The sequence below is a fragment of the Netta rufina genome (assembly GCF_964035555.1).
Source record: "Netta rufina genome assembly, chromosome: 2".
In the NCBI taxonomy this organism is placed as follows: domain Eukaryota; kingdom Metazoa; phylum Chordata; class Aves; order Anseriformes; family Anatidae; genus Netta; species Netta rufina.
This window is the reverse complement of record NC_140124.1, coordinates 17,773,871-17,786,472: the sequence shown is the minus strand read 5'-3', so window position 1 is coordinate 17,786,472 and position 12,602 is coordinate 17,773,871. Positions and strand designations below refer to the sequence as shown.

The 12,602-nt window shown below is 44.4% G+C and overlaps 2 protein-coding genes across 2 annotated transcripts in view; both read left to right on the top strand.

Annotated features, from left to right (window-relative positions):
* LOC311207136 (myosin-IIIa-like) overlaps positions 1–6,536 on the top strand; it is a gene marked incomplete at both ends in the record, with an annotated part of 59,859 nt that extends 53,323 nt beyond the window's left edge. The window contains 4 exons of the mRNA XM_084283036.1: positions 101–210; positions 2,815–2,855; positions 4,416–4,556; positions 6,422–6,536. Of these exons, the coding sequence (XP_084139162.1) occupies positions 101–210; positions 2,815–2,855; positions 4,416–4,556; positions 6,422–6,536 (407 nt within the window). The remainder of the gene's footprint in view (positions 1–100; positions 211–2,814; positions 2,856–4,415; positions 4,557–6,421) is intronic.
* Positions 6,537–8,993: 2,457 nt separating this feature from the next.
* GAD2 (glutamate decarboxylase 2) overlaps positions 8,994–12,602 on the top strand; it is a gene marked incomplete at both ends in the record, with an annotated part of 35,334 nt that continues 31,725 nt past the window's right edge. The window contains 4 exons of the mRNA XM_084281326.1: positions 8,994–9,069; positions 9,212–9,271; positions 9,425–9,574; positions 10,571–10,804. Coding sequence (XP_084137452.1) covers positions 8,994–9,069; positions 9,212–9,271; positions 9,425–9,574; positions 10,571–10,804 — 520 coding nt within the window. The remainder of the gene's footprint in view (positions 9,070–9,211; positions 9,272–9,424; positions 9,575–10,570; positions 10,805–12,602) is intronic.

The window sequence follows — 12,602 nt, the reverse complement described above, 5'->3', positions numbered from 1 at the left end:
TGGCTAAATGGATTTTTTTGCTCTCCAGTGAAATTCTCTTTGTGTAAAAACCTCCCATTTCATGAAGAAATAATCCTTACATTTTTCTTCTTTTCCGTAGTTGCAGCCAAAGTTGAAGACTCTCGCCCAAAGCAGAGACCCCCAAGGAGGCCACGGAAGCCCAAGACATTAAACAATCCAGAAGACTCCACCTACTACACTCTAATACATGTGAGTTTAGCAAGTTTTTGTGGGCTAAAACTGCTAGATAATTCCCACCTAAACATACTCTCTAATTGCCTGATTCCTGTATTCCTTTCTGATACAGCATAAAAGCTGTGCCTTTCTGAAAGGAAGCAAGCCATAAACATCCAATTTCAAACTAGATTTGAAATTATTAAAATTCAGAGTTACCCAGCTTGGGACCCTACATCAGGCCAATTTTTACTTTTGTACCCAACCATATGTACATTCATTATATGCATAAGCAGCATTCGCACTTTCAGTACCTAGAGGAAATGCCTACTCTCCGTAGTTTCTTTGTAAGTCATGGGAGAAAAACAGGTTCATTCGGAGAACTATTTTGAGTGTCTAAATTAGTGCTCAATCTTGCAGAGAGAGCAAATATTAAAATAGGCTGTATTAGTATGCACACTGTGACTTCCTTTACAAATGTGTCAGATTGTGATTATGAAGGAATTGGCAAATACAAACAGCTCAGGAGACTAATGGATTTGAGTGCCTCTATATATAGCCTTTGGTCCAAGTTCAGATACCAAAGTCTGCTTTCCTTTCTTGACTTCAGTGCCCTTAAATATATAGAAAAAAAGAAAAAAGAAAAGGAAAAAAGAGAGAGAGAGAGAAAGAGTAAGAAAGTAAGCATAATGAGAGAAAATGTAAAAGCAGCTCAAAAAGCAGTTCCAACAAAAAAAGCAATTAATGTCATTTGCTCGAGGTGCCTGTATCTTAGTGACCTATTTTAGCAGCCGGTGAGAGCCCAGCTAATAAACTAACCGTAGCAATTGCTTCTCCTTTCAACAGAAGGTGTCACAAGGGCCTTTAGGGAGAGTTGTGTCTGGCATACCAAAAAAGACAAATACCGCTATATTTTATTATGAGGGCTTTGAAATAGCACAGCTTGGGAACAATGATATTCTGAAAAGAAATGAAATCCTTAAAAATACATTGGCACTTAAGAATGAGATTTGTTTTGTGAAAACAAGATTGGTAAGATAAAGGACTGAAGTGAAAGGCATGACACTGAATTCTGTATTGGGAAATGTCTGAGGAGATGTGTAATTCCAAGGCAAATGCATATTTAGAAAGTTGAGACTATGCAGGCAGGAACACTGTATTTTATGAACACAAATTTGTTACATGGCCATCTCCATAGCAGAAAACGGACATCACATCAGTGCAGACAAAAACTGCAGTGATATTGGGGATTTTTTAACAGCAGTTTTGCAAGGTATTAAATATTATTAACTTTGATTTTAGTTGTATTTTTCATGAGGGTGCGAAAAAGAGAAGCCTGTCTTCCTGACATGAAATTCACTGGTAGGGGAGAGTCAGAATAAATTTATACTACACTGAAATTTATAAAATGGACCTATCAGTTCTGTTCTTGAACACTGGAAAAGTCATTGACCTCTGACTTAGAATACTGGAGAGTAGTCATTTTTTCCCAGCTTTCATGGCTTTTCTGTCTTACAAAAAATCTTGTGATCAACTGCTATTCACACATTATCAAGCCCAGATTACCCAGATTATGGAATGCACTATGAATGCATTAAAAAAAAAAAAAAATCCTTTGTTTATGGTCCCCTTCTGCAAAAACAGGTATTTCTCTCACACCACATTATAGATGTTGATTAGACACCTTCCGTTCTCACTCATCTTTATGCACATCAAATGAACTAAAGTGGTACACCGGTGTAAATGAAGCCTGACAACAGGCCTTTGTTCATACAAGCCACTAAAAGCTTATTTGGGTGGTTATTACTTTAAATCAGTCTGTCATTTTGAAATTATATGTCTTGCACATCTGCCTGCAGACTGAGGTGCGTGTCCACCAGGATTCCTGTTTCTCATGGCCTTACAGTATTACAATGCATAAATTCTAGTAAGTGTTCACTGGTTTGAGAGAAACATAATCAAGGCCAAAATAATACCAAATTTAAGACCATCTGCACTTAAAAATACTGCTTACGTTGCGCTTTAGATGCTGCAACATAATACTCCTCCTGAGTGTAAGGACAGAAATCTATGAGAGATAAGAAATTACTCACATTCCTTATCAGTCTCCCTCCTCTGCATTTCTGGATGTCTCATATCCTAAAGATGATTTTGCCACCCAGCATACTTTTTATTAAATGGGCCTTTGTCAATTTTATCCTACTAAAACTTGTGACGCTGGATTGGCATTAATGAGAACAGGATTATGCCTTCTCCCTCCGTGTTGCCTGTATACATGGAAATTCTCATGGCATCCAGGTAAACCTGCTTCAGGGAGATAGTGTCGTGAACATCATTAAAACAGCTACAGATACATGGAAGTTTTACTTTTTATTATTGTTGTTCTAATCGCAATTACTTTAGCTTTTTTTTTTTTTTTCCACAGCATTTCAACACATTCCCAGTGACATGTATAGTCACAGAGTCTGAAAAGAGAATTTGCCAGCACACTTGCTCTGTGGCTCAACAAATTAAGTTCTCTGTATTTTCATTAAACAAAAAAATATGCAACGCTTTCCTACCTAGCATGTTGATGAGTCATATCTTTGCATAAAATTTCCTTACAGTATTTTTTAAATAATTTTGTGCTTTTTTTTTTAGAAATCAATGCAAGATGAAAAACGGAAACCAAGAAAAGAAAGGTAATTTTTTCATTATTTCACTATTGTCATTTTAATTCTCTAGAAATAGTTCCTAGCTGCACTTCAACTAGGAAAATAAAGCATTAAAAAAAGCATGGTGATTTGGTGATTCACAGGAAGGGCATCATATACAAAGTTAAACATGCAATTTTCAGCAACAAAAATCCATTATGGAATTCAGTTGTTCAGTTTTACTGCAGCATGGCCCTTTACCATGGCAACACAAGCACAATAATAAGTTAAGATAAGGTCCACATCAAAGATAGTTCTGACACAGAAAATAATTGAAGGTGCTTAAAATTCCAGTCAAAGTAAATGAGCAACCACTTCTTTTTTTGGTAGCAAAAATACAAAGGCTGTTAATTTTCTCTCCTAAAAATATATGACTGTTTGGAAATAGATGATAAAAATGGAAACAGTAAGATATAACAGTAATACATTAATAACAGGCAAAGAGTAGATATTGAAATGTCAACCAGAAGCCTTTCTTCAGTGTAACTAACCTGTTTTGATAGATTTCTGTAGAAATAAACGAAGCAATACATATGGAATCATAGAATCATATATTCTGCCTTCCTGTATTTTAGATCCTCACGTGTGCTGTAGATGTTGTGCACAGCTTCTGACTTATATCTTAGCTCTTTATTGTTTGTGTTTCTATACATAAGCTTTTTGCTGTTCCCCAGTGACCCTGTGTAATGCTATGTTGGCCTCCTCATAGATGCAAGATACTTGAGCACTGTATGAATGGGCTGTTAGTGCTATCCTTGGCTGAGGTTGCAGAATCAAGCTCCATATCTAAAAACACGTATCTTCAATGAAGCTGACATGACATTACATGCCCATAAGATGTGCTCACTGCATCTAGCATCATTAAACCACAGTTTAAATTGTCCTTGATTGTGCCACTACTTCAAGGGCTCACTTAATATCCAAGTCAGTTCTAAGTTACAGCTCTTCTGATACCATTTGGGTCTTGAAAATAATCCACATCTACAGTCATCTTATGTTTAGCAAACAATCATCATCATCATCATCTAGTGTTTCTTCCATCTGGCCTCAGTTTGGTTTCACTCATCTTAAATCTATTTAAACAGTTTCATGACTGCATCTACTTTCATGTGCTGACTCTGTATTAGTCAAGCACACCAACAGAAATCAAGGAGTTACTTGATTTCTAAAAAAAAGGCAATTGATTACTAAAAAAAGGCATCTTTAGGAAAATTATTGATATCTTCCTAAAGGAAAAATCTAACATAGGCCAGGTGAACTGTACCATAAAAATACCTCTCTACTGAGTATAGTGGCAAAGCCATGCTCTTTCAGTTATATATGTTTGCTTTATAAACATCTAAAAGTCTTTAGCATTGCAAAATTCTGTATATCTGCATCATACACAGCCACATTCCAAAGACAGATTTCTTGTGTTTATATATTTTTTCCTTAGACCCTCAACACATAAACAACCAAAAATAGTATTTGTTTGTGTTACTTTTAATGTTGAATCTAATGTTGAAAAGTCAAGTTGTTAACTTGGAGTATTTATTTATTTATTGACAGTCTGAGCAAAGTGCTAGACTTAGATGTCTATTACCATGAAATTTCATCTCCTGATTCCACCTCAAAGGACAGCAGCTCTATCACAAAAAAGAAGAGACATCCAGCTGAGCGCAGGATTTCAACTTTAAGAGCTACTGAACGGTAAGTCATACAAAGTAATAAAAGGAAAAAATAAAGGTTGTATATACTCACTGAGAAAAAATGCATATGCATATGTACCTGTCTGCAAATTAAAAAATAAATAAATAAATAAATAAATAAATTACACTTTCACATTAGACATAAATCTATTTTTTAATTCATGGAATCTTGCCAAATTAGCATGGAATATGTGGAGCTGAAAACTTGACAAACAGTAGCATGATTTGTCTTCAGCCTGCCAGTTTTGGCTTCCCAAACTCCAGATGAGATGGACAGAGCTCCTGCTGTAAATCTTTGATCTAAAATTGAATACAACTATAGCAGAATCTAGGAGTTGTATTTCTGACTCAGTTCAGCTTTAAACAGGGTAGATGTGTGTCGAATTTTCTGCCTGCTTTCTGCAGGTAAGACACCTGCTTGACTGCCTCCTCCTGCTCTCCCGAAGCACCATGTGTGTTTACAGCCTGTGGTGGGCACCAACAAGGTGGACAGTCAGGAAAAAACTCTGAAGGGAAGGTCTGCTCTACCTCTTCTCTTCCCACATAGACTTCATAGAGGGTGACCTCTGCTGGGCAAAGGAAATTCGTATTCTTTCATCAATACACAGGCACACATCGCATATACACACAGTTATATATATTTATATATCTCCTTGTGTCTTCGTATATATAAGGAAAACCTGGAAACGACCTAAGTAAAAGCCTAAGGAAAACACCAAGTCTAGGATGATTGCTGAGATTTGAACACATATCAGCAAAAATGTTTGTAGAGCATTTTGTGCCATTTTTGGCATTTTTCATGTGGCATCTCAATTAGTTTTAGAAAGGTGTTGTGAAGGCATGGAATTAAACCTAATAGTAATATCAGGGAATTACCACACAGTTCATATTTCTTGGAAAATGTTGCATTTCTAGGGTTGTTAATTACTCCAATCTTTAACCCTTTGTTTAGAAAGCTGCAGAATTGTATGAGGTCTGGTAAGATGAATGAGAATTTTGCCACTGAGCTCACTGAAAGGAAATTCAGACCTTGTGCTGCATGCTGTCTGATTACATCCTAAATAGCCAAAATGGAAAAAAAAAAAAAAATCAGTGTAACTCTTAAATTTACACTCCTTTTGAGGGCAGATTTATCTTTGTCTTAAATTCAATTGATACACATTTCTGCACTTCAGTATCTCTTGAATGGGGCCACCTGGATGTAAAAACTATGCAGTCAATTAGATCTGGAGAAATGAATCATTGAAAGTGTTTTTGGCTGTCTACCTTTAACACTGGTGTAGGACCAGCGGTGCGGCACAGTTGTAGTATATATTTGTGTAGTTATTTCAGACTAATCTCCTTAATAAATAGCTGAGTTTTATTTTTAATCTTACTTCATGACAACACCTGGTGTTAGGCCACCATTCCAGCCTGTCAGAGTTGGCTTCCCAAGCTGGCTTGCCATCTGAAAAAAAAAAAATAATAATAATAAGACGAAATGGACACTTACAATGAGCTCAACAGGCAGGTTAAACACAGGCCAGACAAACCTACACCAGCTGAAAAACTGGTTCAAAGCCAGTAGGCAAAATCTGCTGCAAAGCACCCACGTGTTCTCAGTGTTTTTATGTCCTTTTATTATGTCCCCTTCGCAGAAGAACATGTTGTTCTCCTGTGTTCGTCTACTCTCCGGATAATGTGTTTGTTCTAAGGTGCCTGCTTGATGCAGCACGGGGAGATGAGGCCTTGCAAAGTCGGTTGATTTTTTTTTCTTTTTTTCTTTTTTCCTGTCCTGAGGTGGAGGTTAAGCAGTCGATTAGGAATGTTTGCCAAGGTAAATGTTTTTATTTTAATTTCTGAAACACTTCTGTGCTTAATCTCTAGGTCAAGGGTTGCCGAAAGCCCCCTGGAAGAGAGTAAACCCGAAGATAATCCCTATGACTACAGAAGACTGCTGCGGAAGACCTCGCAGCGCCGGCGCCTTATCCAGCAGTTCTAGCTGCTGCTGCTGCTGTTGCTGCTGCCATTTGGCTTTTATTAGCATAATCTTTTTTATCATTTTATACCATGAGCATCCTTTTTTTTTTTTAATCTGCGATGTTTCAAGTTTACGTGTGTGTTCATGTGAATACGAATTACTGTAGTTTACAGCCCATCACTGTTGCAAAGGGACACTGTCAGTCACGTACCATATACTTTAAAAAATAATTAAAAAACAGGTTTTTCTTCAGATACTACTGCTACATCTTAAAATTACTAAACATAAGCAGCTTAAATCTAGGTTACTTTTCTCAGTGCATATCACTTTCCTTTGTGCATTTCATCAGTCTTACCCAATTAAAATAGATCATTTATTTTACAGTTTCCAAGTTAAGCATTCAAATTTCCATATGCACCTTCAGAAAACCTTAGTTATTGTTTCTAATAAATGGTTTTACAGGAATAAAAAATTACAAGAACACCATAGGGGAATTTCTGTTTATTTTAGGTTTACAATGCCTAAATTTGAGGATGAACTGTAATGTGGTGTCCCTGTAATGAAACAAATGAATTGATTAATTGGATAGCATACTATAGCAGTTTATTTCATTATTGACTTAACTGTAAAGCCAGTAGCCAGTTTTAAAGGTCAATATTGTGTGTATAATTTTTATGTTGGAGACATCTATTTATGGGAAGTATATCCAGCCCTGTCCTCTGCCTCTGTGCTTTGTGACTAAACGATGAACTTCTAAATCGTGTTGCTTTGTTCTGCTTTGCATTAGATTTTTTAGGAATCTTAATCTCTGGGGTGCCAAGAAAGAAATAGAAAGATGCTCTCTGGTTGATTGCTGCCTAAATGTAATGATCATTCTTAATCAGTTCCACTAGAAATTAAATAGAAATAAAAGCAATAGCCACTGCGTTCAAAATTTCCCCCGATTCCTTATTCAAAAGACCTTATTTCACAGAAACCACGCAGATAATTGCTGTGCTTCCTTTCAGGATTCATAATTGCACGTTCCCAGCTGCAAAACAAGAGAAGGCAAATTTCATGAAGCCCGTATAAAGGCCTGATCCTGCTCTCTTGCTTAGCTCTCCTGAATATTACAATTAGCAGCAGCAAGTCACAGAGATTGGGTTTTTGTTTTCCCCCACCCAGACACTTGGCCTTGCCCCAGGGACAGGTAGCAATTGCTTCCCAGTCTCAAAGAAGCTATGAGGCCACGGCACTGGATTAAACTTTGCTGCAATGTAAAATTTGTGATAAATTGTTTAAATTTTGAAATCTATTTTAAAGTTGCTTTCTCATGTATTATTAAAACCGTAAATAAAAAGGCACAAGGCAGTGTGATGTGGTTGGCTGTGTCTGAATTCCACCCAGAAGTGACGAAATAGGGGACTGGGGAACAACAGGGCGAGGTGGGGAAGACCTCGCAGTGGCCTCTTGCCATGGGAAGCCCAAGTGCCCTTCTCCATCTCCCTAAAGCCGATGCCCTCAGAGATGCCCTCAGCTGTGGCAGCCCCCAGGGCTTGGCTGTGGGCTCTGGGTGACGAGGGCTCGCTGCAGGGCACCATATTGGCCTGGTACAGCCTCCCCTGCCTTCCTCCTGGGATCAGGGCTCAAAATCTGTGGGCTCAACACTTGAAATCTGCGGGAGAAAAAGCAGCCACGGTGGGCACGGCTCCTGCAGCCCCCAGGGGAGCTCCGGGTGCCTCCAAAATCGACGTCGGGGAGGCGAGGGGAGCAGGGCTTCTCCTCCTTCCCCCGGTGCAGCCTCCCCAGGGCGCAGAGAGGCCCGGGGAGCCCTCGGGGCTGCCGACAGCTCCGCCAGGAGAGGGAACACCAGGAGAGGGGAGCAGCGGGGACACCGCCACCCGTAGCCCGGCCCGACGGGGCCCCCGGTGGGGCAGCCCCCTCCCCGCCCCGGCAACGCCCTGCTCGCAGCCCTGCCGATGGGGAGAGGAAAAAGGGGGGCAATTTCTCAGCGCTTTCCATCTCATCCCAATAGGGGAAGCTTCCCCCGAAGCTCCAGGGGGGGTCTCAGAGTCAAATCGGGACGGGTAAATAAAACCTTCCCCTCTTTTGCTCGGCACAGCCCGCTGCGAGGGGGTGGGAGGGGGACACAGCCGCCGTCGGGCTGCTCTCCCCCGTGCCGTCGGTGCGAGCCCCGGGGTGGGGGCTCCGCGGCTTCCCCCCTCGCTGCGAGCCGGGGGGCGGCAGCGGGCGGCGCCTGCGGGTCACGATCGCGGCGGCAGCTCCGCGGCGCGGCCCCGGGGGCGCCCACGGGCGCTGCTCCCACCCACGCGTGCCCGGGGCGCCCCCGCCCCTCCGCCGCCCGGCGCAGCCGCACACATTTTTTACGCACATTTCCACGAGCACACACTCAGCTCATCCTCCCCAGGCACACCCGCTCGGACCGCCGGGGCTTGCAGCTCGCCGCTCCGCTTCCCTTCCCTTCCCATCCCCTGCGCCATGGCCAGCCCCGGCTCCGGCTTCTGGCCCTTCGGGGCCGACGAGGGCTCCGCGGCGGCCGAGAGCCCCGGCACAGGTAGGGGGGCACCGGGCGGCCCCGACGGCGGCCACCGGGGCTCCGTGGTAGGGGGTGGGTGGGGGGTCCCGGGGAAGGAGAGGCGGGTGCCGGGCTCGTCGCCCCCCGTCCCCACGGCTGTCGGCCGCGTTTTGTCTTGCAGCGAGAGCCTGGTGCCAAGCGGCGCAGAAGTTGACAGGAGGCCTGGGGAACAAGCTGTGCGGTAAGGGCAGGGCGGCCCCCGGCGGCAGGGGGGCTGGGGGCGGCCGCGGGATGCGCCCCTCGAGCCGGGGAATTGGAAGGGGGGGGGGGAGAAGACGGGACCGGGGGCTGGGGCCGCGGTGCTGAGCCCGTATGTGTCCGTGTCGCTGTCAAGCTTTGCTCTACGGGGACGCCGAGAAACCCGTGGAAACCGGCGCCAAGGCAGCCCCCGGGGCAGCGGAGCCGCGGCCGGTCTGCACCTGCGACAAAAAACCCTGCGGCTGCCAGAAAGCCGACGTGAATTACGCCTTCCTGCACTCAACAGGTAACGGAGCTCCCGGGGCGGCGGCGCGGCTCTGAAAAAGACCGAAAAAGTCCCCCCAAAAAAAGGATGCTGCGAGCGGGGAAGTGCCGCGGCCGGGGGGACCCGACGGGGCGAGGAGGCTCCGTGGAGCGCCCAGCCCCGGCCCCGAGCCCCGCCAAACCCGCTAGAAATAAAGAAAAAAAAAATCCCGAAAAAAATGAAAATTAAAAAAATAAAATAAAAAAAAGCAGCATAAAATAAATTAGCCCCCCGGCGTGCTGGAGCCTGCAGGTCGCTTTTTTATACGGGGCAGCGACAGCAGCGACCTTCCCGTTGGAGCGCCTGGGATGCGATTAAGGGTGGCGGCGAGGAGGGAGAAGCAGGCTCGCACCGGTTGACTTCAGCTGGGGGTATTTATTTTTGTTTTTCCCCTTTTCGTTTGTGCTGCAGCCCCCGGGTACCCTCAGCTGCCCCAAGCAGGGCTTTGAGGGCTGGGCTCTGCCCCGTTGAGCGGTGCCGGGTGCATGCTGCTGGGCTGCCCGGCATCGCCCCCGAAAAAGGCGTTTGGTTATCAACAAGTTCCCTGGCAAGCCTTACGCTGGGCACTCGCGAGGAAGGTCTTTTATTTTTGCAAGGCAAATGACAGGTTTTCGAGTGCTTCTTGTAACATTTATTTTCCAGTCCTTGTTTTTCCTTTTTTTTTTTTTTTTTTTTTTTTTTTTCTGATCGTTTTTCCTTTTTTTCTTGTTTACCTGCTCTCTTTCATAGTCATAAAAATTGGTCGGAAATATACTGCAGGCAAAAATTGCTGTTTTAGTAGGAAATGAAAATCTAACTAAATCTCTGAAAACGTTCCTTAAAATATGATCTTACCAAATTGCTTACTAAATAAAAATAAAATCCACTTTTACTGAACACAGAGAAAAGATTTCCCAGACATAAAAGTGAGAAGCCTGTGCCCAGTATCTGTGTGTAAGGTCATAAAACGAAGTTAACTTTTCCTTTCTCCGTTCCCAGACCTTCTGCCAGCATGCAACGGAGAAATAACAACGATGTCTTTCCTCCAAGACGTTGTGGACATTTTACTTCAGTATGTGGTGAAAAGTTTTGATAGATCGACAAAAGTTATTGATTTCCACTACCCAAACGAGCTGCTCCAAGAATATAACTGGGAACTGGCAGACCAGCCACAAACCTTGGAAGAAATTTTATTGAACTGCAGGACAACCCTGAAGTATGCAATTAAAACAGGTAATAGCCGCCCTCCTTTTCTACCCGGTATGGTCTCATCCAGTGATTAAAGGTGTCGTTTCATTTTATCTTGAAGCATCAGAGATGCGAGCAGCCCCTGTATTTTGCCAGCTGCAGGCAGTTTCTATTAGGGACAGGGATCGCTTTCCTAAACGATATAAAGCCCTCGCAGCCCCGCGGCGGTGGCGGTCGGTGCAGCCTCACACACCCTTTCGAATTTAAAATAATTCCTCCGTGTGTTGGGGTTGTCGAGCGTGGCACTCGGCAGCCACCTTCGCAACTTCCCTACGTCCCTTTTTGTCCGTTTTGCTTGGTAGGGGCTGGGACCGGGTCTGCTCCTCTCAGACATGGCGATGCCGAGCACAGGGGTGGCCGGGGCATCCCTGCAGGGAGGGCACAAGAGACCGGGACCACCCCATTTAGCGGCCAAAATTCCAAAATCTCAATAAGCATCCTATAAGTGCGAGCGCCCAGCGGCCATTTGCCACCTCTCTCCCCTTACCTGCGTGAGGACATAAAACCTGGAAAATTTGGCAGAAGCGTCTGCAGGATTTATATTGTGGTGGGTTGGGGTTTTTTTTTTTCAGACTCAAGGAATAAAAATGATCCCCGAATTGTTTCAATAGCCGGTTTTTGTTCATTTTTCACTGGGGGTGAGTTGATTCCTGCCTGGCCAAGCTGGGGCACGGGGCCTGCCCACGCGTGGGGAAGCCCCAGGTCCCCACCCGGGGCCACCTTAAATAAAACGCCAAGAAGCAGACAAAAAGCACAGCGGCAATTACAGCGGGACTGGGAAATAACGCGGGGTGCTGAGAGCTCTTAGTGGGAATCTGAATTGCTGAGAAATTGCCTAAAAATCAGTGCGTGCCAATTACCGAGAGAGACAAAAGGCTGCTTTGTGAATCGAGGCTGCGGGGAAAACAAAAACCAGGTTTTGTCACCTTTTGGGAACAGACTGATCCCAGTAACCACTGGGAGGGGATCTTTGTAACCCTCTTCGTTTAGGGGCGGCAATATCCAGCTGGGTGCTTTTGATATACAAGTCTGGTGCTGTCACAACGTCTGAAAAATACCAGAATAAATAGTTGGGTAAATGATATCCACCGGTACCCAGTCGATGAGTCCAGTGATCCTTGTGATGTGTCTGGACAGGGTGTAGGAAACATTTTCCCTGAACGCTGTGAAACATGGGGTCTGTGAATCTGTGAAATCAAAGAATAGGGTTTCTTGAGCAATTTTCGTTAACCTGCTTTGTGAAAGCCTGTTTCACATAACTGAGCTATTTTCTGCATCCAAAAAAGACCCTTCAAAATAGCGTTATCGCTTCCCTTGCCTAAATATGCGAGACTTTCCCTTCTTTGCATTTTTTGTTGTTGTTGTTTTGATGCAAATTGCACTTTCCAGGCTAGAGGAGCGGTGCTGGGGTGGCAGGGCTGGGAGGCACGAAATGTGCCGGATTTCCACCCAACCCCGTTTATTCAGAGTAAAACACTTGAAATGCCCTCAGAGAGGTGAGGTTTCTGGAAAAGAAATCGCATCGCCTCAATTAGCCTTGGGGCCACAGCCAGCACCCCGCAGCCTGGCACTGACACCCAGTGGGGATGTGAGGGGCCAGAGGGCCAGGTGCCTGGCTGAGGGGCTGCAGGAGGAAGGCACCCGCTCCTCTCCGCTTTCCCCTGCCGTGTCTGTCCATCAGGGATGTGGTGGAAGCGGGTTTGTGAGGGCAGTGTGTGGTGTGGTGTGAGCGTGGCCCTGGCCTGTCACAGCCCTGGCCCGTCACCTCACGATTTATCCAGGG